Source organism: Perca fluviatilis, chromosome 1, assembly GCF_010015445.1.
Source record: "Perca fluviatilis chromosome 1, GENO_Pfluv_1.0, whole genome shotgun sequence".
NCBI lineage: Eukaryota > Metazoa > Chordata > Actinopteri > Perciformes > Percidae > Perca > Perca fluviatilis.
The window spans coordinates 13,867,570-13,895,182 of NC_053112.1; the positions used below are offsets into that span (position 1 = coordinate 13,867,570).

Consider the following 27,613-nt stretch of genomic DNA (forward strand, 5'->3'; position numbering starts at 1 on the left):
TATACAGATCAAATGATTTATCGATTAATTAAGACCATAACTGGGAAATTAATAAAATTATGAATCATTTATTGTAGCCCTATTTGAGAAAAAAAGGTTTTCCAAAACACACAATCACAAACTTTGATTTTCTTGTTCCTTAAAAACCAAGTAGTCATCATCAGCTTTTGTTGCTTGTTAATTACAATGTTCTATATCTCAGTATTTCTCATTGCAGTTACCTCATATCCTTGTATTAGTGTAGATATACTACATATTCCATATATAGTACATATAAATACATTACTTACACAATATTACATACTTGGACTAATATACAGTATATTACTGTGGCACTATCTTTGTGAGGTATAGTTCAGTTTCTATTTTCATCCATTTGTTTCTATTGAATGTATATTATTTAAGGCTTACATTCTTAAATGTACTTTACTTGTGTCTTCTGTCTATCTTTTTAGTGAGAAGTCAACATGTTCTGTAAAATATAACTGTTTTAGAAAGGGAAAGAAAGGAAGGCTGTACGGTTTAGAGCAGGGTGTGCAAAAATATTGATCAGGGGGTGTGTGCAAAAGTTCACAGTATGTATAATATGTGCAGTAGTCAGGGATCATATGTGCGTTAACGTAAATTAACTTATCTGTTTTGTTACGCTAGCTACCATTATTCTAGGCACCGTGAGCTACCTAATATTTTTTCAGCAACACTTGGACATGTAAGAAGCCCTTGCAACGAGAGTCGGGAGCAGTGAATTAATAAGTTTCATATACTAAATACAACGCTCGTTAGTTTAATAACAAACGTCACTAGCTAAGTAGCTAACAACCAAGGCAACATTAGAGACATTGTTAAATATAGGAGCGAAATGGGGTCACTATAAACCAATGTCACCCACAGTAAACATGTTACTTCTTAATCTGCATACCTGGTTAACGAGCTACATCTAAACGCTACCTAATGGTAGCTAACGTTATGTAACGTTAACTATAACAGTTAAGCTACATCCAAAATCCCAGCAAAGGACACTTAGCTGTACAATAATCGCCCGAATAGCAGCTAAGTTGTCTACGTTACCTCAAACATAATGCGATACGGTCGCAGGGTTTGAAGGATGTCATAAGAAAACCAGGGTGATGAGTAAATTAAGCTAAATTGTTGCGTTATTCTGGATGACAGAAGCCCGTCATGAACTCAACCCTACTGTCTAGCTAGCTACACCTTTGGGTCTTTTTTTTTATCCTAGGACGGCGAAGGCATGTCCCGCCCTACTCTGCTCTGCTCGGCCTCTTATTGGCTTACCATGACCCTAACCAATCCCACTCAATTTGCCTAAACCTAAGCAACCCCACGGGGGCTTCGCGCCGAACGTTGTATCCAGTTCTCTTAATAAACCCTTGAGCAACCCAACCAGAGCAGGCAACGATTGCATGCCAGTCTTGACAATGACTTGTCCCACATCCATGGTCCCAATGCCTTGCCTTCGCCATCCTAGGAGAGAAAATTGGCAAAGCGTTGCGGTTGCGCCACCATTTCTTCTTCTCGTTTTTTTTTTGCAGCGGTTATCATCCGTCATACCGCCACCTACTGGACAGTACAGAATAAGTATCGTAATATGAATACTGAGCCGTCATTTTACAACATGCTAGACTGAGTCAAAGATGAAGCAACTAATTTGACAAATTTTGGTCAGACATTTTAGAGTTCATCCAAAGACATTTGCAGAATATTCTTTTCGTTTAAGGGTGTTTTCTTTGGTGTGTCTATAAAATCTTTAATTTTATGGGATTAGTTTTGTGACTTTAATTCCAAGTAAAATTTCTCTGAATGGAGGCCATAAAACATTCAAAGAACTCTAAAGCTGTGAAGACTTTTATTTTTTGTAATGTCATATTTAAATGTTAAAATTACACTCTCTAGCATTCATATTTATTTATTTCACTTTTAAAACTTTTTTGTTTTTAGTTAAAGCAGTATTCATGAGCCAGTGGAACGAAATTCCATATGTGCACTCTACAGTTGAATGACAATAAAAAGCTATTTATCTACTGTGCTATTATATGCAACCTTTGTGACCTGTGTAATGAAGTTGGTGCTAGGACTTAAACTTTTGAATGAAAAGCCTTGTTGTCCTCTTTGCCTGTACCCCTGGACACTGTGTTGTCAATATTGTAGTTTCTGTGTCTTTGTATGCCATATATATTGTATATGATATGTCTTTAATAAAGTGAAAAATCAAATAATGAAGCCACCAATTTGAGAATGGCCTTCGGACTGCAAGAGACGGTTAAGGGTCTTGCAGGTTGCAAGCGGACTCACTTAAGCAATAGGGCAGTGGTGTTGAGTGGAACTACTTATAGAATAAAATATGTTGCATTGCTGTAGATTAAACTACCCAGCAGTTTAAATAGTAGTTTAAATTAGGACAACCTTAAACATCTAGGCTACAGTAAAGACAAATTAATGCAGATAATACTTAGATACCTTTACTTAAGTAAGGTTTTGAATGCAGTAATTGTAGTGAAGTATTTTCACAGTGTTGCATTACTGTTACAGTAGTTACTCAATAGTCAGTGTTGAGTATTACATTTCAAAATTAGGCATTCACCTGCTTATAAAATTCAAATCTTTAAGGCCATTATTTGCTTTCATAATTAAACCACTGCCAAACGTTACTGGAAACTAGTTGATTCAGTCATCATCTGCTTATCCTTTGCAGGGTAAATACAATTTTCCATATTTTGCCCCTGGGAACACCGCGCCCAAGTCTCCTGAACTTTTCAGGGGAAGTTTGCCTCAACAATATTTGAATGGGTTTCTACTTTATTAAATAGTTCACGTTGAAAAGAGATCATATATGGAATGTTATAACAAAAAGTAGTTTTGGACCTTAATATTTACAGTTTATGTATTGGACCCCAAATGCTGCATTCATTAAAAGTACCATAGCCTTTTAAAAAATACTGATCTACAGTAATAATACCATAATGTATTGTTGATTATATTTTGAATTATTTATCTGAATCTGCAAAGTGTATGGCTATCAAATAAAGTGAGTAAAAAGTACAATATTGACTTCCAAAATGTAGTAGAAGTATTATACTTTAATAAATGTTCTTTCCACCACTGGACATAACCATGGATGTATTAAGAGAACGGACAAAACTCTATAAATACTGTCTCCCCTGTACCAGACACAACGTGTTACGTTAATAGGTTATTGCTCTGTTATCATCGGGGTCACGAATACCTCATTCTTTAGTCCAGAATCTAAACTAGTGACAGAATCTGATCTGAACTTTGAACTGAAGCCGCTTTAAAAAGCCACATGGCTGAAATCAGCTTGCTTTACAACATCACATAGGACGGCTGCAGACATCTTCTCTGTCCTGGCTTCAGCCACATAATTTGAGATAGGTGAGCGTATGACCAATGAAGAGTGTTATCAGGTACCCGCATGCTGACACTCTGACGTGCGCGTGGATGTGTACGTGGGGCTTTCCACAGCAGCTCGGAGTACATACTCGGAGCCATGGCGACAGCTGTTCAAGCAGAAATATTTATCTCCGTCGTGGACTGTTTGATTCGGGTTTAACTTACGATAAGCTTACGTAAGTTATTTTAACCAGATAGTTATAATGTCAACCTCCAGCTGGTCACCACTCAAAGGCCATTCCTGAGACGAGGTAAAACTGTCACTACCAGTTACTGTTATGCTAGCTATCACTTGCTGGCGGCTAACTAGCTAGCTAGTATATCAGTCCTAAAGCTAACGTAATATCAGTAAACTGTTCTTTCTGCTTTACAGAGCTGTAAATATTGCTCCTGTCCTAGCTGGTAATTATCTAACGACTAACTAGCTATAGCTAGTTAATGTACGGAGTGTACGTAACAGCTAACGTAGAGATCAGGCTGTGATAGCTAACGTTAGCTGCTATCAATGTTTAGGAGGCTCTTTCAAAGCGTTCGGTAAAGTTCCGAACTAGCTAGCTATTTAGGTCTAACGTTTTTTAGACGATTATAAATATTGTTGCATTTTTAATATTGGTCGGTTTTCGTTCACATAGCACTTTGTCAAGCGCACCAAATGACACTTCCTGAAATAATGGAGCAACACCAATGTTGCAACTGCTCGGGTTTTCTGTGTTTTGTCAATATTAGCAGCTGAAAGACAGCGAGGGAAGATTATGATGTGTTGTCACACAGACGACGAGCGGTGTATGGTCATAATAGGTTATAGATTAGAAAGTTATCAGACTTTTAAATGATACACATATATAAATCCGTAAATTGTGTGCTTTTTTTAGTCTGACAAAACAAGACATCACCTTTGTCTGGGAAACTGATGGACATTTTTCACTAGTTTCTGACATTTTATAGAATAAATTCTTAGTCAGTAAAACTATCAATTATGTTTTTACTTAATCAATGTAACAAATAATCGTTAGTTTCATCCCTGCATTACCGCAGCAATAAAGCATAATACCGACTTGATCTTTCAAATCAAGAGTTTGCTAATATTTAAATATTATACTATTGTTTGGATGTTTATTGAAAGGCAATGCATTCCTGAAAAAAATGTTAAAAAATAATTAGTTGAGTTATGTGAATTGTAGTAAATAGGACAAATGCACTGGCACAGTCCTTTTAATTGCGGTTGTCTGTGAGAAGCTTTTAGAGAATGTACCCATATTATAAACTTTAAACTTATATCACTTTCTCCATTTAGTTCTTCTCTTGTAAACTTGTTTCTTCTCTTATTCAGGCTTTGATATATTGCACCAGATGGAGTGGCATTCATCAGATGACAGTCTGGGAGCATTAATGGACAACCCCCCTCACTTTTCGGAATCTCCTCAGTCGAATCCCTCCGCCACCATCCTCTCAGAAAATGAAGTCTCATGCCACTGTTGCTACGACATCTTAGTGAACCCCACCACCTTGACCTGCGGCCATAACTTTTGTCGACACTGTCTGGCTCTGTGGTGGGAGTCCTCTCACAAGAATGAGTGTCCAGAGTGCCGGGAGAAGTGGGAAGGCTTCCCTAAAATCAACATACTGCTGAGGTATGCTTTTCACAGCCAGACAGGGAATGAGTGTTTGATTTTCTGACCAAAATATTCATATTTGACATATTGACAACTTCTAAAGACAAAAAAACTTTTGTATGACAGGTGTGGTTCAAATACACCTTGATGAGCAAAAAACTCTTTTTTTATGTAATAAAAGAAGACAACGTTTTCAAATGCTAAATGTTGTCTAAATAAAACCTTATTTACAAGGATATATAATCTTGATGTATGACTCCTCTCCAGTGGTGGAGAAATATTTTTGACCCCTACAGATCCAGCCAATTTTTCATTAATTTAACAACCAAGTTACCCCCAACCGTTGAGAATTAATTTAGTTTGGTTCCTGGCTGTCTAGACACTGCTGTAGTTCCTGATTGCTGGCTTAAGCTTCTCAGCCTAATCAATGATGAGTGAGACAGTACAATGTATGCTCCACATTACCGGTGCGGTGCCAGACTTTTCCTTTCAGCATGTGGACTAAGATTACATGTTTTTGCTTTATACAGTATAGCCTTGTAGTCTGTTTGCCTAGTGCAGCATGGTTTCACTTTCACAATATTCCAAAACAAGTCACATACTTACTAGTCTATATCCTTTGTGTTCCACTTCCGGGATTGATCCGGTGCTGCAGGAAATTCCACCGGATGCATGTATTTTTCGTTTCCTTCCGCTTTCTTTGTGTTGGAATTTTAAATTTTGTGGATTAATGAGCACTATTGTTGACTGCTCCTCAGAGCTCTGCATGGTAAATTTCCTCCCATCCCGAATGCTATGTGGAGTAGCCAGACTAGGGTTGGGTACCGAAACGCGGTGCCAATAGGGCACCGGTTCCGACGTAAACGTTAGTAACGAGACCGAATAAGAACGAAAATTTCGGTGCCTGACTTTTTTTTCTTTTTCTTTTCAGAAGCATCGTTGCACGGGACGCTACGTTACCGTTTAGCTAGTAGCTGGATTAAACACAACTGTTAAAATGCTGACAGTTTACGTTAAGCGGTGTAAAGTGTGACTGTATTTCCCTGTAGAGGATTCCAACACCGGGACATAACAGTCTGACTGCAGCTGCCGTTGTCCGTATTAGTCTGTATTATTTGCGGAAAAATAATACAGACTTGTGGTGCATTTTAAGTTATTGTAAAATGCCCTTTTCCCATTTGGTGCTTGTTTTTGTCGTTTACCAGCAATTTACTGGTGAAATAAGTTATTGTTATTACATTATTAATCAATAATTTAATTTTGACCATATGGCCTATAAACAAGCCGTTCTTTAATGTCGCCAACTGTCGTTTTGTGCTCCTTTTTTTAAATATATTTTATACATTACATGTATGTACACAATACATTATAAATATATTATATATATTTCGGTTCAGGCACCGGCACCATTTTAAAAGTATCGATTTAGCACCTGTATCGGAAAAAAACGATACCGATACCCAACCCTAAGCCAGACCCTCCTTCAGCACACTTTGGAAAAGCTGTCAAAATGAGACTACATACTTACAAACGTCTTGCTAATTGGTCAAGAATGTAGGTATCTAGAGTAAAAGAAAAAAAAAAAAAATGGAAGTATGTACTAAAATGTAGGAAGTTGGTTTAAGAAATTACCAATTCAATCGGTGAAACAGAGATTTGTTTTGTCCAACATTTGAATGTCTTCAAATTGATTTACTTTTTTACTTTAATAAGAGGAAGCAAGCTGTTGTCATCAGACACAAATACTGTATCACCAAAGAAGTAACGTGGTTTATAGGAAATATACAGTATGTGAATGCCACTAAAAGTTCTGTTAATATTATGACAGGTGAGGAGTTAAGATAATGTTTTGTACACAGTTACTGACATCAATTTATCACTACACAGTCAATGTATAGTGCACACAAAGGGAAAGCCTTGATTAATGTGTTTTCACTTTCCAAAGTAAGTTGTACAATTTTCCAGATGTTTTAAGAGTTTCATTAAACCGTTTCAAACAGCAAAAAGCAGAATTACCACACAGAGTCCTCAACATGGCTGTGAAACAGCTAGGTTGTTTGATGCTAACATAACCCCCAAAGAACATAACCATAGCTTCACCACCTTTTTTGGTTGTTCTCTTGTTGTACATTTAGCTTTCATCTACTAATTACACTTGTTAACTTAACACTCCTCTCTCTAGGGATGCAACTGACAAGCTGTTCAGTGAGGTCGTTGAGCGGAGAAGAGCAGAGATCCAGAATAACCCCAAAATCTCCCGGAGTTTGCTAGCCTTTCAGAGGTAGTACAGTATAATCTATGATGCAATCCGTTTTGGTGTAAGGCTTTGGAACGGTGTGTCAGCATTAACACTGAAAGAGTACTCCACCAATTTAGCACTGCACTCCTATAACAGACTCACGATGGACAGTTTAAAACAAAATGATCAAAATGGGTGCAACAGAACCAGAGATACTGTCTTTATTTTATTCTTCCAAAACCTAGTGCACCCACAATGCAATTCTAATGGCGTTTTTCCATTACATGGTACCTGCTCGACTCGCCTCGACTCTACTCGGCTTTTTTGGTTTTCCATTATGAAAAAAAGTACCTGGTACTTGCTAACTTTTTTTTAGTATCCCCTCCGTCGAGGTTCCAAGCGAGCTTTGGCGATACCAAAAGGTGACGGGAAAACCTGCAGACTACTGATTGGTCGGAGGGAATCGTCGCTAATCACTGCATCATCATTGCAAGCGCAGACGGGGGCGTCCTGAACAAACACGCCATTTTTAAATAGTTTAGCCAGCAGTGTTTTTTTTTTTTTTTTTTTGCTGCCTCCAGCTTCTTTTGAAACAAAATTTGTCTTCTGGCAACAGCCACATGCCGAGACACAAAAAAAAAACACACACCTTTGACGTTCTGTGTGTGTGTCGCGTTAGGTCACGGCAGTTTCCTGCGACGTCGCTATGACGACCAGCCACGCTCGCCTCACGCATGAGGCTGTACTAAATCTGCAATGGAAAATGGAGGACGGGGCACCGCGGTCGAGCCGAGTAGAGCTGGTACTAGCAGTGAGTAAGCGCCATAACCGAGATCCCTTTAACAACAATGATGATGTTATCCCCATCAGCGTGCCTTGGGTATGTCTAATCTGTTCACTTGTATTTGATACCCTTTTGTGGTCTGTTCTTAGGTATGGTGACAACTTGGGAAGATCCAAGACCAACCAGCACAAAGGAGCAGGCTTCTTCTTCTCTGGAGTCCTGACTGCACTCACATGTGTGGCTGTAAGTACACAGCTGCTTTATGTTTACTATATTATTTGTGCAGCATGACTTCAAATGGCCTCAAAATTGATGCAATGGCACCTAGCTACCTTCTTATCTGCCTATCAGGTGCCATTGCCAGTATGTTAGTGTTGCCGTGGCAACAGCAGTTTCTGAGCTTTATATGGATTTATCGGGTTTTGAGGGTAATGTATTGCTTTATGGATGAGGCACACAATAATCCAAGAGATAACATGTTAAAGTAAGAACACTTAAGTTTGGTATAGAAACCTGTGTGTTTGTAACAGTCATTATAAGTTGTTTGTGGATAATACAAATACCTACTACGATGTTAAAAAAAAAAATCCATTTTGAGCGACATAAAGAATTTGTTTAATCAGTTTGCATTGTTGGATTGGTAAATAACATTCATAATGTATTTTATACGATACAGTATGCGGTCAAGGGTTTGAGCTCATCAGTATCCAATAATCTAATCACTGTTATTTTGTAATACATAATATCACGCAAAGGTTTTTTTTTTTCTTCCTTTTTTTTTTGTACTACATAATACATACAAATGTGCCTTTTGGAGGAAATTATTTTAAACCTGACCCTTTATTTATAAGTTGGTCAGCTGCACCTACACTGTTAATTCTGTTTAAAATAATGTATGACTACATTCAACGACTGCATTTTTAGGTTGTTGTATATTTTAGCACTAGTGGTATGTCATATTTAAAGGTTATCACAGTAGTGAATGAAGAGGTCACTTGTTCACATCATGTAGACAGATCATGTTTATTTTGTCCATGTGGCACTTGGGAGCAACGTAACTTGTCTTGCTACGTGGCAGTACATTTTGTGTGTGGCTAGGAGCATGTAAATAGATGAGAGCATGGTCCTGTTTTTGACCCCAGTTCATTAATATCTATCATTATTGAATCAGGTCATTTTTGGAAAGGGGGCCTGGGCCTGTGTGCAAAGCATCAGTTTATTTTGAATGCTTTTGACTTTCTTGGCTCACATAAACCTTACTGGCAAGTAACTAGGAAAAGAAGTTGCAGGATAAAAATACCTTGTGTTACCATTTCAAGTGAACATTGAGCTTCACTTCAATCAATATTTACATTTTAAGGTAGCCTAATGTGACTTTATACGCCCACCAGTCCCTTGCTAGTCTGGGTCCACTTTCCCTCCAACCATTTCTTGCCCTTTGATTTCCCATACTCCAAAGATATTTAGGCTTCTTCTTTATACTATTTATTTTAGTTTTTTCACCAGAAAAACAGGACGTAACAACTTAAGAACAGCACAATGCACCATCATTTTACTTTTACTTTACATGATCATGTAGGCTTTATCCATGCAAAGATATATGACATTAGTTGACAATTATTATACTCATTACTGATATTTACCAAGGTGGAGTTACAGTTACTTTTTTTAACTGTCAAGTTATCATGGGACTAAATGGACACATGGCTAAACAACCAGCCATGTTGCGGCTGTGGCGACAAATTGTCATGCACGGCAGTCATATTAGGAATTTTGTTTTTAGCATTGAATTTTTTCTTTGTTTAGAAGTGACTTTGCTCTTCTTACTTTACCAAATGACACAAAAATAGAGGACACACTATGTGCTTATTTCCGTACCTGTAAACATATGGTAACTGTGATGGAAATAGAGAGCAGGGCAGTGGAAAACCTGTAGAAACACACATGCAGGTGCAGCCTTTACAGAGCTTGATCTATGGCTGTGCACATGTTAAGCAATAAATGCTCATAGCAGTGCAAATGAGAATAATTCATAATTGTTTATAAAGATGTGATAAGTAACGGATTTTGTCAAATCATACCAACATTTTAACATGTCATTTCAATTTATATTTTTAGTTATACTTTGATTAGTCATGTTTAATTTAAGCATTTAAGCATTGGCTGATTTATGCAAGACACAGTAACTGGATAACCTGTAGGCTAAACCAGAGCTGTGGGACTAGTTGGTAGCAGTCTGGCCTTCGAGGGATTCCAGCCACCATGTAAACATGTTAATCCACTACTCCTTACCACCTACAGCTTTTGTGAACTAAATATTTTCTTTGCATCTAAATATATAATGCATCCTGGTGTGGTATAAGCAGGATACAAAGATGTGGCCACTGTACCTTGTTTGTTATTATCTGTGTGTTTCCAGGTGATTGTGCTGGTGTATCACTGGAGCAGTGGTGTGGTGGAACAGCATGACCTGCTGATAAGTAAACCCGTGTCTTACTGGACGCCGGAGGAAGTTGTGTCCTGGCTGGAAAACTTGGGGCCCTGGGCCCAGCTTTACAGAGAACCCTTCCAGCAGGAGAACGTCAATGGAAGGTAAATGAATAAATACAGTTTTATTTCAGCACAATTTTCGGTTGCTTTCCTTGTCCTTATTGAAATGTGGAGACAATATACTCTACAAAATAGAACTGAGTTTAACCATATGTTTAACAACATATTGTCACCTTTGAACTGTAGTGCATTGTTCTCTACTGTGGTTTAGACACACATGTTGTGGATCATGATGTTCATGCCTTGTGGTGTTGATTTTTTTGCTTTAGGCTACTTTTGATGCTGGGGGAGGAAGAGTTGTTAAAACCTCCTTACAGCATAGAAAACCAGGCTCACCGACGGGCTGTTTTGGCAGAACTGGACAGAGTTAAAGCCCTTGGTGTGAAACCTCCGCAGAACCTCTGGGAATACAAGGTAAAGAGTATTTTCTGCTCCAGATTACAGATCCACGAGCAAACCACTGATCATTAGTCTTTTCAGCGTACTGTATTTTGCATCTTTGGTTTGCAAATAGTTGTCCTGTTGTAGTTCACTTCCCATGCTGGTAGTACTTTCAGTACCTTTTTGCATCTTTTAGATGAAAAAATATGAAGTTGATATATTGTGAAGTATAAGTGAAAGTACCTCTGAGCCAGTTTGTGTAAAAGTGAAGTATAAGTGAAAGTACCTCTGAGCCAGTTTGTGTAAAAGTACAGTAGCATGCACTAGTGTCTTAACGTGTATTTAAGGATGTGACATTTGCTTTAGTGTTCTACCACGGTCCCTTCATTTAAGAAAATGCTGTAGAATTTAGATTTAAGGAACAGAATCTCCAAACAGTGCGTTTGTCATATTAAACTACACCTACGACCGTCTTCTTACTCTGTACACTTGTTTCTCTCACTTCCTGCCAGGCTACTAATGCAGGGAAGTCACTGTTCTTGCTGTATGCACTGAAGCGCTCCCCTCGTCTCACAATCTTCTATTTGTATTTATTCGATTACTCTGAAACCTTCCTGCCCTTCCTGCACACCTGCTGTCCAGCAATCACACACTCAGTGGAGAGCAGCTTCCTCAACACACAGGTAACATAAACTGGGTGTATCTTTTTTTTTTTTTTTTTAAGATTATTTTTTTGGGGCTTTTCCCTTTATTAGGTAGTGACAGTGGATAGACAGGAAAGTGGGGAGAGAGAGAGACGTAGCAAAGGGCCGCAGGTCGGATTCGAACCCGGGCCGCTGCAAAGGACTCAGCCAACATGGGGCGCACGCTCTACTGGGTGAGCTAGAGGCCGCCTAGGGGTGTATCTTTCTCTTGGTTTAGATTCAAAAATTGGCATTTTATTATGTAGGCAAACATCTTCCCACATGATCAAACACAGTAAAATAACATTTTAAAAAAAAGTCATCATGCTAACAAATTTTCTGACTAAAATATCACAGCTAACTATTTTAACTGAACATTAATTTGCATGTAGATATACTGTACCTATTATTGAGGTTGCCAGATTTTCTTTGTATGACAGACAGATAGTGGCTTACTGTAAAAAACAAAACAAAAAAACTTGTACTCCTCTGTTTTTTATTCATACCTGTTTTATTGTTTAAACCCACTTCTCAATTGTCATTTTTTGTTTTTGTTTGTTTGTTAGTTGGAGCCCAGTTGGCGACAGTGGGCAGAGTTTCTTGTAAAGTACCTCCTGCTTCCATACCAGCTGATAGCAGAGTTTGCTTGGGACTGGCTGGCCGTCCACTACTGGACATCACGCTTCATTATTGTTAACGCCATGCTGCTGTCTGTGCTGGAGTGCTGCGCCCTGTGGAGACTCTGGACAAGAGTCCGAATCAGGTATACACAGGGGCAAGACCGGGTAATCTTTCTTTCATGTAACTCAAGGATACTTAAGATGCAACGGCGAAGAAGCAAACAAACAGTCCTAGTGTCCTCTCCGACTCGATTTTAAGCTTCTTATTTTTTTAAGAGCAAATAAAGCATAGTGATGTAGCGTTTGGTCGAGCTTCCTTGCTACTTAGTGGAAGAAGTGCTATATAAATGCAGTCCAAGCGTTTCACTACTAGAAATGTATGTATTTGAAAGTTCCGACACTACATTACATTAATGGGAAATGTAATTGTTAAGTTAAGCTACATGTTAAGTAACAGGTTGCTCAGGTCCTGTGGTGAAGAAGGCTACATACACTAATTTGTATCTTCCACGTTCCTTAGGTCTCTGCCGCGCAAGATGTGGGACCACATGTGGAAGATGTTATCTCAGGGGTTTGCCTTCGCCCTCCTGTGGCCTTTTGTCCCTCAGTTTGTGTGCAACTGCCTCTTCTACTGGGCTCTCTACTTCAGTCCCATCATTAATATAGACCTGGTGGTGCAGCACCTTATGCACCCAGAAACGCAGGCACTGTAACAAACTGCATGCAGTCATTGCCCAATTAATGCTGTACAGCAGAGATCTTCAACAGGGGGTCCGGGGCCCCTAGGGGGTCCTCAGAGTTACTGCAGAGGGGCCACCATATTATTGTTAATATTTTGAAAGTCTTTTCAAAAATTAAAATGTCTTAACATGAATCCAACATATTATTAGCAAATATAAATCAGCCTATTTGTAAAAAACAAAACAAAAACTCATTGATGACCTATAGGTAAGGTAGTCACTGAGGTAGCCATCCACATATACAGTTAATCTTAAGGATACACTGTGCATGTATGTTTAACATTAAAACATGATTTATAAAATCATGCCAACTCATATTTTAATATCTTTTTTTTTTTAATCTTTTTTTTTAGGCTGCCCTACACGTTTAATATGCAACTTAACTGTGAATAAATGTAGTAGGGGGTGCTCCGTCTCTCTCTCAGTTAAGGGGTCCTTGGTTTAAAAAACGTTGAAGATCCCTGCCGTACAGTTCACAGCAAATAAAATAGCCAGAAATCCAGTTGCTGAATAGAAGTGTTTATTTTCAGCAGTATACTCACATGAGACTGGCTTATTTGCTGTTGGAAAGGACGTGCTCTCGCTTCCAGTCTCGCCTCTCTGCTGGATGGTTGCCATGTGTGACAAGAGGGGCATAGAGCTATTGTAGGAGAAACAAAAAGTGAAATATCTGTAATGTTTTTGATTAGGAAAGAGTACTGCAGTGATCTCTCTCTGCGTGCACAGTGCATTCACAAACCACATTGCCTAAATGGTCTAGAGGGCAGTTATGCAAATAAGTCATGTTCAAACTTTGGTTGTATTGAAGACTGGCCTCATAAGGAGTTTTCTGATAGCTTTGTAGCACTAAGATCGCTGTAGTCCGATGACAGGTGAGCTTTTTTTACAACAAGTATTGCTGAGTACATTTTTGTTTGACTTCTTTTATTTGTCTTTACGGCATGTAATCCACAACCAATTAAATGAACAACTGCTGCTTTAAATATATCAGTTTGAATGAAGCAGTGTTACTAGTTTTATATAAATCCTTATTCTATGACTTTCAATGCCTTCTTTAAATCTTTAGTACGGTTTTGGCTTTGACTGCGATCTTGGAGGTACAGAACTGTCTGAAAATTCTACAAGGTTTGGTAACATGATTGTGAAATGTGTCAAATGTTAAGGTTTGTAGTTGTGCAGCCTGATGGGAACCTCAGGCTTTACAGTTGACTCAAGCAAAAACAAAAACGCGGTCTTTGTAAAAAAAATATTAAACAATGAAGCGTGTTCTAGGAATCCCAGGCTTTCATTTCACAATACATGTGGCACTTTGAGATGAAACTTATGTTCTTAAAAGAAATTAAGATGCTGATACCCATTTTTTTTTTTTCTTTTCAAATTTTTATGATTTTAAAGAAAAACTGTCCGTAACAGATTTTATTTGCTGGTACTGCTGACAAATATTGTGTTGCACATTTTTTTTATATAAAGATTTTGTTGGCAGTAGTAAAGATTTCCATGTGATGGGTGGGTAGAGCTAATCAAAGACTTTTTTATTTTTTACATTGTTCATTTGCACTTAAAAGTTCTACACTGTGATTTTGTTCTTTAATGTTCTATAATGACAAAGGAAAAATAAAGATTTTTAAATAATGTTATTCTGTTGTGTGGACTTGTTTTTCTCAGGTTGAGCATTGTGTATCCAGTAAGCCATATGTCAATAGCATCTTTTTTCATTATTTATATATATTTTCCAAACTAAATAGGTCAGTGACATTTTAAATGTTTGGGTTTTAAATTGTTTTTTGAAGAACAAGAATGCTGAACAAGAATTTCACTGTATAGATTTGTAGTTCCTATACAGATGACAATAAAACGTAACAAAAACTATGGTTATCTATCTTGAGGGTTTAAATGATATTAACCTGTATGCAGAGAGCTGCTATATAAATAAAGTTTGATAGATTGAAAACGTTACAACGACCGCCCTCTAGTGTTCAACAGCCGGCATGGCAGCAAGGGTTGTCGCCATAACAACGTAGGGACAGTCTCAAAAGTGCACATAAGAGTCATACGCAAAAATAAGTACAAACACAATTATTGCGGATTAAACAGTGATTTTTATTTAGACCGGTTTAATTCAATTTCAACGTAAGTAACCTGTTTTATTTTCTCAAACCTCGGATACCTATAACATTGTTAATCACCCGGTTAATCACCCCGCGCTTTTAAATGGCCGACAGCACTTTATGGTCTTTCCCTTACGTCATTGTTGCGGAAGTGAAAAGTCTACGTGGGGAAGAAAGGTCGGTCGAACGAGTCCTCCTCTCCACCCCCCGTTAAGCAAATGGACGCTTAGAGCAGCGGCCGTGGCGTATAAATGGGACAGAGAGCCGACGCCAGCCTGTAATGCTGCGCCGGGTGCGGCAGTCTCTCCGGCAGGTGCTGTTTCGAATGGCACGGAGACCGGGTCTACTCTGCGGGACTATCGTGCTCGGCGTCCTGCTTGTACTGGCCATCAAGTTCACATGCAGGTAACAGTCAGCAGCGTGAACAACAACAGCTTCTGTTCATATTATATTAGTGTGTTCTTGTGACCAGACTAAGTCAGTCATGACTGAACATATTGCTTACTTTGCTTAGAGAGAAATGTTGTAGCATTAGTAAATCATTAATTAGCTATTCCTAATTATAATTATTAGCTACTTGTAACTAATCCGGTTCTTCATTATGTTGTGCAGCTGATCTGAAACTGACGTGTACTAGGACAAGAGGAGTAACCAATGCTTTAAACCGCTTAAACAGACAGTGTAGGCTACTACCTAAGTGTAGTGTTAATGTATAATCCCTTTTAAATTTAATGAAGTTTTGGAGTCTGTATTTTTAAATGACTTCAAAGATAACAACCATAGCTCTGTAGTGAGCAAACACACATTAATGTTCCAGCGAACCCAGCTGGTAAGACTGGAACTTCTTGCAAATTGCTAACAAATGATCTCAGACACATCCTGCTTCTTATGGTGGAAGAAGTATTGTAATCTTTGAATTGAGTAGAAGTAGCAATATTATTGTAAAAAGTAAAGTAAAAACCAATTAAACTATTAAGTAGAAGTACGAAAGTGTTCAGCAAAATCTGTAGAGCTGAAACAATAAGGCATTTAATTTGGTAGTGATTGAGAGTGACTAACCATCAACTATTTGTATAAAGTGATCAGTCATTTGACTTTCTTAATCAATACCTGCAATAGTTCCAGCTTGCTATTTTCTCCTGACAATCATTACAGTACTACAAATGAATATTTTGGGGTTTTGGACTATTTCCTGAACAAAGCAATAACCAATAATGACATAATCATTAGTTAACCAATTGGGGTCTTCATTATGTTATTCAGCTGATCTTAAATATTATATACTCATTTATTTCATCTAAAAAAAGTACAAAGATGCTCTTCACAAGATCTTAAATCCTAAAATGATATTTTCGAACCAGAGAATCTTTGGCATTTTCTGCTAAATAAATTCTTTTTTTAGAGAAAATCCGGCACACTGACATTACGCAAGCAATCATTTATTTAGAATTTACCTGATGAAGGTCTGAGACCGAAATGTTGTATTTTTCTAAATAAATTATTGCTTTGCGTAATGGTCAGTGTGCGGGATTTTCTCAAAAAAACTTTTTTTATCTACTACTCTTGATCATATCCTACGCACCTGCCCGACAAAAGAGGTGTGCAAAAAATTTTTCGCACACTGCTACATAAATTCAAAACCAATACAAAGTCCAATCAATTGATTGACAAATCACTGGAGCACTAAACAACACATACTTGTCTTCTATCTTATTAGATGTGGAGATTAAACCTGTGTAGGGTTGCAGCGGTATGAGATTTTCATGATACAATATCCGCCTCCGAATATATCGCAGTATATGGTATGACGCAATAATAATAATTAGTATTATTATCAATTACAATGATAATAATACTGAAGGTATGAAACAGAAGGGTTTTATTTAGGTTGAACAAACACTTTCTTATAATTAAAACCATTTTTTTAATGGAAGTATTTGTAAAACATCTTCCTTGTGAAAAAATAAATACAATATTTTTTCAATAGCCTAGATAAGCAAATGTGCACAGTACTGCCAATTTTCATACCACAGTATACTGTAAAACCAGTATATCGCTGCAACCCTACACCTGTAAAGATTGACATTTTAAGCATCTGTCTGTGATTGTGCAGTTTTGCTCCACCTGTGACAACCCCAGAGTGTACAGTAAGTGCTTAGCTTGATGCAGGGAACTTCATTTTTTTGTCGTAATGATTTTTGATTTACTTTTTCTTTTTTTTTCTCGAAGCCGTGCTAAGAATGTGGTGGCAGCAGCTCGGCCTTCGGTGCGGTTTTTCTCTGCCGAGGCCCCGGTAGTGGACCTCTACTTGGGTCAGCTGGACCAGGTGAGATTCACAGACACCTGATGCAAAACAATTTATCATGAGTCAAGTGTGGAATTTTCTTCGTTAGGTATGGTAAAATATGCATGGTGAATGGATTTAAGGACGGCTATATCAAAGGAGCAATGGGACGAGGCTACAGAGTACATACTATTCAGCCTTGTGTCAATTATACTTCTTTAGCATGAAACTTGATATATTGTATCCTGTAGCTTTTATCTTGTGACTGGTGCTGATTGCTCCCCGCCTGACTTTCTCACATGTTTTGGCATTGTCATAAATTATCGATTTTCTAGAGTCCCTGGAAGTAATACATGCATGCTTAAGCCACAAACAGAATAACGATCTAGCACAGTGGTTATGTCAATAACATTTTCTCTCCAGGTGGATCGTCTCAGGAGTATGGCAGAGGTATCTCTCATCTTCTTCTATGCACCGTGGTGTGCTCACTCGATGGCTGCCCGGCAGGAAGTGCAGCAGGTGGCTAAGAAGCTGGCCAAACAGGTACAGAACATCTGAGGACACAACAAACACTCTGCAGGAATGTTTAAATACCAAATAGCAATCCTGATTGACACCCTTAGATGACCACTGATGTGGTAGCAGAAAACTAGGGCTTGGTGTTAGAGTAACTTGCTAGTCAATTTACAGAGACACATTACATATCTAGAAAAGTAAATATAGCTTATGGGACTCTATAAAATAGCAGTATTCTTATCCTCAGTTTAGACTAATACTTAAAAGTAATTAAAATGAAACCAAACAGCTATGCAGTTAAAATTTAGAGTTTAAAGAAATGTGTTGGGGCTCACTTGTAATGTAAATGAGACTGAATAAAGTCTGATCTCTTCGTATGACTGACAATGATAACTCCCCATACCATGTCTATGGTCTGGAAATAGATTTGCTTGTTCAACTGTTTCTTTTTCTCTTATACACACAAACACAGGTGCAGTTTGTGGCTGTTAACTGCTGGTGGAGTCATGGGAAATGCAGGAAGCAGCACCACTTCTATCAGTACCCGATCATCCATCTGTTTTATAGAAGGTAAGACGTTCACCCTTTCAAAGTTATTTGTATCTGAAATGACAGAACAGAACGAATGTGACTTTTACGTTCTTGCTTCAGATATTAGAATTGCTGTGGTTCAACAAACTGTAGTTGGCTGCAAATTGTTGTAACGTAAGTCATTCACTTCCTTTAAAATAAGCCAGAGTTAAGACACCGTGGTGGCGTAAGGTTTGTCCCCAGTTTGTGTCTGGACATTTGTTGTATGTTTTCCGCTCATTTTCTTTTTAATGACGGCTTAAAATGTCCAAAAATATTTTGTTGTTAACTCCTTATTTTATCATATTGGCAAAACAAAAATAAGATCTTTTATTTAAGGGCAGGTGCATTTACTTCATAACAGCTATCCAGTCAGCTTGCGTTATATAGTTTTGCCGACTTTGATCGTTTTAATCTATTTTTCAGATTTAATGATCTTTAAGATTTTATGTTGTTTTCAAGTTAATATTTTAGCTCAAGGATTAAAAATGCTAAATTGTTAACGCTTACATAGGCAGACATAATAAGGAACATCCAATGTCTCCTAACATTGGATGCACCTAAAGCAAAACTGGAACTGGACCGTAGAAGTGTTTGTATAATTGCTGCAGGGCTGCAACTAACTATTATTTTCATTATTAATTCATCTTCTGATTTGATTTCTTGATTAATCATTTAATTCTTCTATATCACTTCTATCCATTTCCCAGAGCCTTACCTGACCTCTTCGTATTACTAGGTGTGTCCGACCAACAGTCCAAAACCAAAAGATGTTAAATGTACAATGATAGAAAAGATAGAAAAGCAGCACATAATCACATTGATGAAGCTGGAACCAGTAAATGTTTAGCATTTCTTTCTTGAGAAGAAACCCAAGCAATTAAATAATGATCTTCATCTTATTTCATGTTGTTGTTGTGACTGTGGTTTGTAATATTTCAGTTTATGATGTCTCCATGGTTTTCCCTTGTCATTGTTTAGTAGAGGTTGTAAGCCATTCAAATTCTGATGCACCTCGTTGTCTCGTGATCAGATTACCTAGTAGACAATGGCCTAAACATGGCAACACTCTCTCACACCTCTCCTCCCTTCACCTGAATGTTAATGTTTTATTTCCTGTGTATATTTATTTAATTTATGATGTAACTTACAACAACCGCTGTTAGTGGGAGATCATCTACAGTAATTGATCCATTATATTGTTTGTCTTTGTGTTTCTGTGCTGCAGGTTTGGGCCTATAGAGTACAAGGGTCCATTTGTGGCTCCATATATAGAAAGTTTTATCCTCCGAGTCATCACACCGCTCACTTACCTCCCATCAAGAGCCACACTCGAAGAGTTCCTCTCTTATCATGAGGTATTGTTTTGCATCAGGTCATCTGATGGAGAGTTGGCAGAAAAGCAGTTTAATCCTTACTGTGTGTGCTGGTCGAAAGAGTTACATTTATGCAAGTTGCTAATGTTAGCTCTCTTTAAGGAACGACCTGAAAGTTTAACAGTTGTTGAAAGATCTGTGTCTGTACATAGATGTCTTCTTTAAATAAGGCTATATTTCCATATGATGGATTCTAATTAGCTGTCTCTTGTGTATTTCCAGCCTCGAGTGGTGGGCTTCTTCCAGTTTAACTCCTCTCCTCAGCCGCCGGGGTACATAACATATTTGTCCTCTGCCTTGCAGGCCCTAAAAAGGGGTAAGAAGTGATCCAGCAGCCATACAGTAGTGGAACCTTTGTCAAAGTTTTTAATCATGTAATTTATGTAAAATGAGATTAGAAATGGCCAAGTTTTTGGGAAACCTGGTCATGGTAAAGATAGCATTGAGTAGGCTAAAAGTTTAAGAAATGTTACAATGATGGGTGAAACATGTGGTTAATGTCTATGTCTCCAGCCCTTAGTCTTTGTTTTTCTGGTGCAGATTTCCGTGGTGTCGTACGTTTCGGGGTTGTGACTAACAAACAGGTGGCAGAGGCCATCTCACTAAAAGAAGATGAAACCGTTTACCTTTACAGAAGATTTAACTCCTCTTTGGTAAGCAATGTCACTGGGCCATGATAGATAAAACACTGATTTAAAAAATGTAATTAAATGCTGAATACATCATCTTGAATGTATACTAAGGCATTGCACCGGCATTGTGCTGTATGTTTTCTTCTGTCAGATTTTCCCTCGAAGGGAACGCAACTTTACATCAGAGGCCATCTGTAGCTGGGTGTTTGAACACCGCGAGACTGTCCTCCAGTGGCTGCAGCCTCCAGGAACAAAGTCCCGTCTCCTGGAACATGAGCTGACTAAAGGTCCAGCACTACTGCTGTTCCTGCCGCACAATCCACTCTGGTCCAAACTCAGCCCCATACTACAGCAGGTGAGCAGGGATGGAAAACATCACATAGGGGGTGAAGTTGAACTTAGTGCTGTATTTTATACAATGGAGCATCTTTCTTAATTGTGTTGAGATGGGTAGGCCTCTCTCATACTGCTCTACTCCGGTTCCAATCAGTTCTATTACTTTTAATAATGCTTCATCCTCAACTGCCTATCTCACGTGTGGTGTGCCACAGGGCTCTGTTTTAGGTCCGTTAATGTTTTCTGTGTACGTACTTTTTCCTTGGGACATCATTCACAAATATAATATTCATTTTATATCCTACTAATTTTAGTTTTTATGCACTACATATCTAGAACAAACTCCCAGAAGAGTTTAATCTTCTCCAGCGCTTAGTTCTTTTAAAACAGGGCTTAAACTTTTCTTTTTGCCACTGACTTTTATTAAGTTAAATTTGGGACTATTTATAAATTTTTTTGCACTGCACTGTATGGTACACTGCACTGTTTGTGGAACAAACGGAACTATGTCACGTTCTGCGTCACATGCGTATCCGGAAGTAAAGTGTTTTTATTATTATTATAACTTCCTTCTTTTGTCTCTCAGGTTGCAGACATTGCTGTGCGTTATCATTCTTGTGACAACAACCACTCCAGCTTGGACAAAAGTTTCACCTCTCACTCGCTGTGCTGCCAGTCAGTTCTTCTCCCAGAGTCTGAAAGTGTGTGTGAGGTGTGCCTGAATTTGTCACAATCGGGCCTAACCAGCTCCTCTGTACGCTGCTCGTTCCCGTCCATGGCTCAAGGAGGATACGAGTTGCAGTCTTATCTGAGATACTGCTGCCTACACAAACTACCTGCCGTGTCCTTAAAAACAGCAACCTCAGTGCGCTGTCGCAACTTTCTGAACAGCTACAGCCCATTCAGTCAATACAGTGCCTGCTGCAGAAAAGAATCTCAACTCAATGAATCACAAGCCAAAGAGGAGCTAGACATGCAAATACCTCCTCCTTCTTTCATCCCTCCATCCTCTGCCCCTCAGCAGGGAGGAGACGGCATCACAGGGCTCCGTTGTCGGACTAACAGGACACTCAGGTTTTATCTGCTTGACCTCGCTCTGAACTGGCCTCTGGCGGTGAGGCTCGGGGCAAATAGCAACAGAAATGCTTCTCTTCACCAAGAGGCTGGTGCACAAGACGATGGATCGTTTGCAACTATTGTGAACCTGAAGGATGAGGTTCATTATGTTCTCCACCGTAGTCCAGCAGCCACGCTGACAGAGTCTCTGGGTAAGACTAAGACAGTATCTTATTCATATTTCATGGTTTTATTTGGTTTGTAAATCTTAAGGCCGAGATATGCTTGAAACAAACTAGTTTGTACAAAGTGTTGTCAGATCATGTCTAAAAGCAAAAGACATTACAGCTGTTCCAAATTGCCACACTTGAAGGTCGGGTGAAAAGCCTGCTTTCATTGAGAGGGGTTGAGACGCAATAATAATTTTAATGGGGTTCATTTGCTCACGCTTCCATAATGTCTCTCCTTTCAGTTATTCATAGTGTTCCACTCAGCTTTACTCAAGAAAAAGTGACGAAAGAATGAAAAAGAAAGCTTTAAAAGGCTAAAATCTTGCCTACTTTCTCACCTCCACACACCTGGGGGGAGGGGCCCTCAGATGCTGTTTGATGATCTGAAATGCACTTTGTTTGAAGCACACTGACTTGAAGCACATTTACTTGTCACAATTTCTGATTTTAAGGTTTAGTTTTGCTAGACAATCAAATTTAGATTCAGACGTATAGGATAAGGGTCTGTCTGTACTATATGTGCTAAATTGCACTAAGTTTGATGCAGCCATAGTTGAGTAGATAGTTTTGAGTCTCCTGTTGATGGAGGAGTCAGATTAGTGTGTACGTGTCTGTGTAGATTCACCTGTTCTGTGTACAAAGTGGTTCGAATTCAACACATCATCAAACAGAGAAGGCAAACAACAGGTTTGCATATTAGCTCATGTCTCAGTTTCATGGTCTTTTGCATACGGTACATGTACAGCTGTTTTCAGGGAATAGTCACCACAAAGAAGTTTGCAGTTGAACACAGGGTGTTGTGGCCTTTACATTTCTATGTGATGACTTTTCCACAGTAAAATGTAAGCGTTTAACAATGTCATATTGGTCTCTTACTGGACGTGTAATGATGTCATGGTTATCTGCATTTTGATGTTTCTAATGAACAGAAACAAATACATTTGGTGATGTGCTTCTTGATCCACTGTCCGTAGTTGGCTAAAATACAACAAACTGCTGGTTGAATTTAAAACAAATGAAAGGAAATAATTTCCAACATTCTTTTATTGAACAAATGAAACATGGAATTGAATTTCAAAGGCACTACTAAAAAAAAATTGTTACATTTTAAAGTGCAATTTTCTACAGATTTTCTTCCAACGAACACAAAATCTTGCGTCTTTTGCGATGTGTTTATTGCACAAGTTGATATCGCGATAACAATAAAAAACGATTATATTGTGCCGCACTGGTCATTCTCGGTTTTCATTGTGTGTCTCTGTATCTTCTTAAAGAGGCCTTCATCAGGAACTTCAGTGCGCCATACAGCCTTTTGCAGAGGCACTTGGTGGGAGAAGAAGACAGGAAAAGAGGTGAGGAGGAAACCAGGCATCCAGACAAACACCAGCGCTCGCCTCCACGCCTCCTCATCACAGAACTGACCACTTCCTCCTTCCTGCCGTCCGTCATGGACCTTCAAAAGGTGAAAAAAGACTCTGGTTCAATTCCTTTTCACTCTCACCTTATCAACTCTACATCCATTTGTGTGCAGGATTCAGCATCAAGTATTCAATTCATGTACTTGAGCTGTGGAGATAAAATAATAATTGTGTGTCTGTGTAGGATGTGCTGGTCATCTACTACACTCAGTGGTGTGGATTTTGCTCTGTTCTCAACCACATCATCATCCAGCTGGCCAGATTCTTACAGGGGAACGGCACCATCACTGTGGCCAGGTACAGTTTGTGTATGTTTTTATTGTTGACTGTTGACACAGTTTTTGTGGCAGTACTGTGTGTTTGAATATGATTTTCTTTTTGTTCAGAGTTCCAGTTTAAGTTCATTTCATTTATATAGCACTTTCATAAACAAACAAGTTTTGCACCAAAGACAACAAAGACAGAAACATATGTATACAAACATAAAACATGAATAGAAACATGTTGAAACACAAATTAAAACCCATGAAATCAGATAAACAGAAACAAAGAAGAAAAAAAAGCGGGTAAAAAACAACAACCAGGAAATAAAAGTGGAAAAGAAACCTTTTCATAAATAGTTAAACTTTTTCTCTGTGTAGGGTGAATGTTGCACGTAATGATCTTCCTTGGGAGTTCATGGTGGATCACGTTCCCTCTATTCTTCTCTTTCCCAAATACAGGTAAGAGACACACACACACACACACACACACACACACACACACACACACACACACACACACACACACACACAGAGAGATTATATTTTCCAGTATTACTTGGACATTTGGCGGTCAATGACCAGAGTACTCTAAAGCTGAAACAATTAGTCGATGAATCGAAATGTAACTATTATTTGTATCTATAGCTTTCCACGTGTGAGGATTTGCAGATTTTCTTTGTCTTATGTGAAAATAAACAATATCTTCATGTTTTCGGAATCTCAGACGAAACAAAAAATTTAATTTGAAGATGTCACCCTGGGCATCAAAAAGTTGTGATTTCTCCTTTTTTTTTTTTTTTTTTCTGCCATTTTATAGACCAAACAAATAATCAGTTAATCAAGAAAACAATTGGCAGATTAATTGATGATAAAAATCATTCCAGTTGTTAGCAGTAGTACACTTTTCAACACAACACAACTCACAGTAGCCTCCAAAATGGGTACGTTAATAATTTCAATGCTGTGTACTCAATTAATGAATTGATTATTATTCCCGAACAGTTTTGTCACACAAAAACAAAACATACACATTTAAAAAAAAAAAAGCATTTCACCACTATTTTATTTGCGCTCTTCTTTTCCCTGTTTCTGCTTCTCCTGAAGAAAACATTTTAGTGTGAAGTTTCCGGACGACCTGCCCATCACGTTACCCAACCTCCTCCACTTCATCCTGCAGCACTCCGGCTCTGTACAATACGCAGACAGACCAGTGCCAGCTTCGAGCGAGGCGGAGGCTGCGGGCCCCAGCACCTTCCTCCGTGCAGAGTTTCTAGCACTCCAGCGAGAGGTCCAAGCGCTGCGTCACGCCCGCGAACGTCTCTCCCAACAGCTGGCGCAGCTGTGGCGCGACAACCGGCGGCTGACATTCGACGCTCTCAGCTTAGAAGCCCAGAACGAAGGGCTGCAGAGAGAGCGGCAAAGCTTGGAGGAACAGCACCGGGAGAAGAGCCGGCAGCTCAGGGAGGCGGTGAGGCGGCTGCAGGAGCTGGCAGACGCCTCTGAAAACCTGCTGAATGAGAACACACTGCTCTGGGTCCTGCTGAGGGCGCTGAAGGACAGGACAGAGGCTACAGAGCAGGCAGAGGCAGACCGAAAAGAAGCCTCATGGCCTCCTGACCACAAGTCTGCAGGGAATCCCGAGAGCGACGCAGAGAAAAGGAGGAGAGAGGAAAGAGGGCCCGGAAACGGAGGTAGGACAGAAATGGATGAGAAAAAGAAGAAGATGTGATAAGACCTGAGATGTGGTGAAACAGGAGGGATTTCTAAGCAAAATGAAGCCTGAATGAGGAGGTCATGCAAAAACCCTAGGGACAACGTGACCTGATAATTTCTGTCATGGAAAAGAGCGAATGAGGGTGAAATGACAGCTATGATCTGTCAGAGGAAAATCTAAGATAGCTGCTATGTCAGGAAAGAAATAAGGAAACTCCTAAAAGAAAAGCAAAAAGCTGGATAGGTGGTGGGGGGAAATAGCAGTATTTGTTAGAGACGGAATACTCCAAGCTGCTGTCATGATAGTGGTCTCATCCACTCTTAGGAACACGCTAGTATGGGAATCCAGTGCCAACTTTGCTTGCAAAAAATGTCAGTTCTGTTGAAGGGTGAAGACGTAACCCTGAGTTATGTTCAATGTACTACACAGACCCTGCAGCCAAATTTTCTACCTTTCCTATATTACTTATTCTAGTTTAATTCTCATACAAAAGCTATTATTCAAGAAATAATTAATATTCCCAACAAAAAAAACGAACGCGTAGCTTACTACAACAGCTCACATGGTAAAGTATAATGTACATTTCCACAGCACTAAGTCGTATTATGCTCACCACTCTGCAGCTCTGTTTGTCTTTTTTTTAACGGAAATGTTTCCTTCTTTGCCTTACTCCTGATGTGATGCTAAAAAACGTCCTGATGTTTTTCACAATAAAAGCCTATATATGAAAGGAAGGGTGCTGCGGAAACTTTCATTCATGCTAGCTTTTAGGGCTGCACAATATTATAGTATAGTGTGATTTTATTTTTTATTTTTTTTTGCGAGGATCTGTACCAAACCAAGATGTTTTCTTTAGTCTGTAGGATAGGATTTGTAGGCTGGGATGTCTGCACCACTACTATGCTTCAATGAGAATGGTTTAACACACATTTTGCCTTTTAACAAATATTGCGCCCCCCTGCAATTTGGATATTGCACTAGTCCATATTGCGATTTCGCTTAAATTGCGATTAATTGTGCAGCCCTGGTAGCTTTGCATTGTTCAGGGGTGAAAAAGGTCAACTGGACCGCCTGATATGACTCTGGCTGTACTGATGGAATTAGAACTGTGTAGGGCTGGGCGAAATGACCAAAATCTTCTATCCCGACATAGGTTATTTCATATTTTGAAAGCGATATATATCACGATATAGCAGGTTTTCTTGATAATTCAATAAATAAATAGGAAATATAAAATAACCACATGGTAAAGCCAATTTTTGCTTACTTGTGTGAATAACATACTTGACAAATAAAATTAAAAAAGTGAGTATTTTATCAAGAAATTTAGTGCAGAATGAACATAACTTGCAAAGGATCAGAACGTAAAGCGTCGTCCAAGTGACGTAAACACTGTATTGCCCTGTTGATGCAGTTTGGCTGCTGGTTTTTCAAACATCCGGATAGAAACGATCTAGATAAGAGAACGGACATTATTATATCGTCCTATCCACCAGCGCTAGTCGTGTGGAAATTATTCTGAATTCATCAGGACAAAAGGTAAACATGGAGGAGGTTAACTGGAGAACAGGGAATATTAGAAATAAAGGCCTTGTTCTCTGAGGTCAATATGAATGCCACTATTATGCTGCTACAAGCCAAGCCAAAAGACAATGAGGTTTTCCCAACATCCCTTTGCTTATAAATCAATGATGACTCTGGGTTAGTGATGTAGAATTTGGCTGCAGGGAGAGAGGGCTACTAATGAAGCTGAGACTTATTTAATACTGAAGAAGTGGCACCTGCTCACCGACCTAAAGGTGAGCCGGAGAGCACTTGAAATAATTAGCTAAAACTTTTTTTTATTTTGAAGGTGATATTGTTCTTTTGTTACACTGATCTATTTTTACAGGAATCCTAGAATCACTCAAATATTTCTATGTAACTATTCAGGTATTATGAATGAGATGCTGCAATTGTTTACATGTGAGATATTGCACCTGTTTTTACTGATTAAAAGCCTTTCATCTTATTTGTCCTGAGTTTTACTATGGTTGATATCTAGGATTGTGAATTGGAGCCAACCATTTGTTTT

The 27,613-nt window shown here is 38.8% G+C and overlaps 3 protein-coding genes across 6 annotated transcripts in view; 2 read left to right on the forward strand and 1 right to left on the reverse strand.

Moving 5' to 3' along the window:
* The window catches only part of LOC120558291 (zinc finger protein 37 homolog), a 15,151-nt gene extending 13,934 nt beyond the window's left edge, over positions 1-1,217 (reverse strand). The window contains exon 1 of the mRNA XM_039799221.1: positions 1,069-1,217. Coding sequence (XP_039655155.1) covers positions 1,069-1,077 — 9 coding nt within the window. The 5' untranslated portion in view covers positions 1,078-1,217. The remainder of the gene's footprint in view (positions 1-1,068) is intronic.
* Positions 1,218-3,293: 2,076 nt separating this feature from the next.
* LOC120558399 (bifunctional apoptosis regulator-like) lies at positions 3,294-14,668 on the forward strand. Of its 4 annotated transcripts, none has more exons than XM_039799396.1 (9): positions 3,294-3,408; positions 4,757-5,057; positions 7,222-7,320; positions 8,212-8,305; positions 10,482-10,654; positions 10,882-11,026; positions 11,506-11,676; positions 12,243-12,439; positions 12,817-14,668. In XM_039799396.1, the coding sequence occupies exons 2-9, from the start codon at positions 4,777-4,779 to the stop codon at positions 13,007-13,009; spliced, it is 1,353 nt and encodes a 450-aa protein (XP_039655330.1). In that variant the 5' UTR covers positions 3,294-3,408; positions 4,757-4,776; the 3' UTR covers positions 13,010-14,668. The 4 variants fall into 4 exon arrangements, with proteins under 4 accessions (XP_039655330.1, XP_039655325.1, XP_039655338.1 ...); XM_039799391.1 differs by lacking the exon at positions 3,294-3,408 and adding an exon at positions 3,444-3,602; XM_039799381.1 differs by lacking the exon at positions 3,294-3,408 and adding an exon at positions 3,445-3,677.
* A 621-nt stretch (positions 14,669-15,289) lies between these two features.
* On the forward strand, positions 15,290-27,550 carry txndc11 (thioredoxin domain containing 11). The gene is made up of 13 exons (XM_039799218.1): positions 15,290-15,549; positions 17,374-17,470; positions 17,852-17,971; positions 18,417-18,514; positions 19,743-19,872; positions 20,113-20,206; positions 20,431-20,543; positions 20,674-20,877; positions 21,445-22,126; positions 23,419-23,606; positions 23,747-23,859; positions 24,204-24,284; positions 24,930-27,550. Exons 1-13 carry the CDS (start codon positions 15,425-15,427, stop codon positions 25,552-25,554), a joined length of 2,670 nt encoding a protein of 889 aa, XP_039655152.1. The 5' UTR covers positions 15,290-15,424; the 3' UTR covers positions 25,555-27,550.
* The last annotated feature ends 63 nt before the right edge of the window (positions 27,551-27,613 follow it).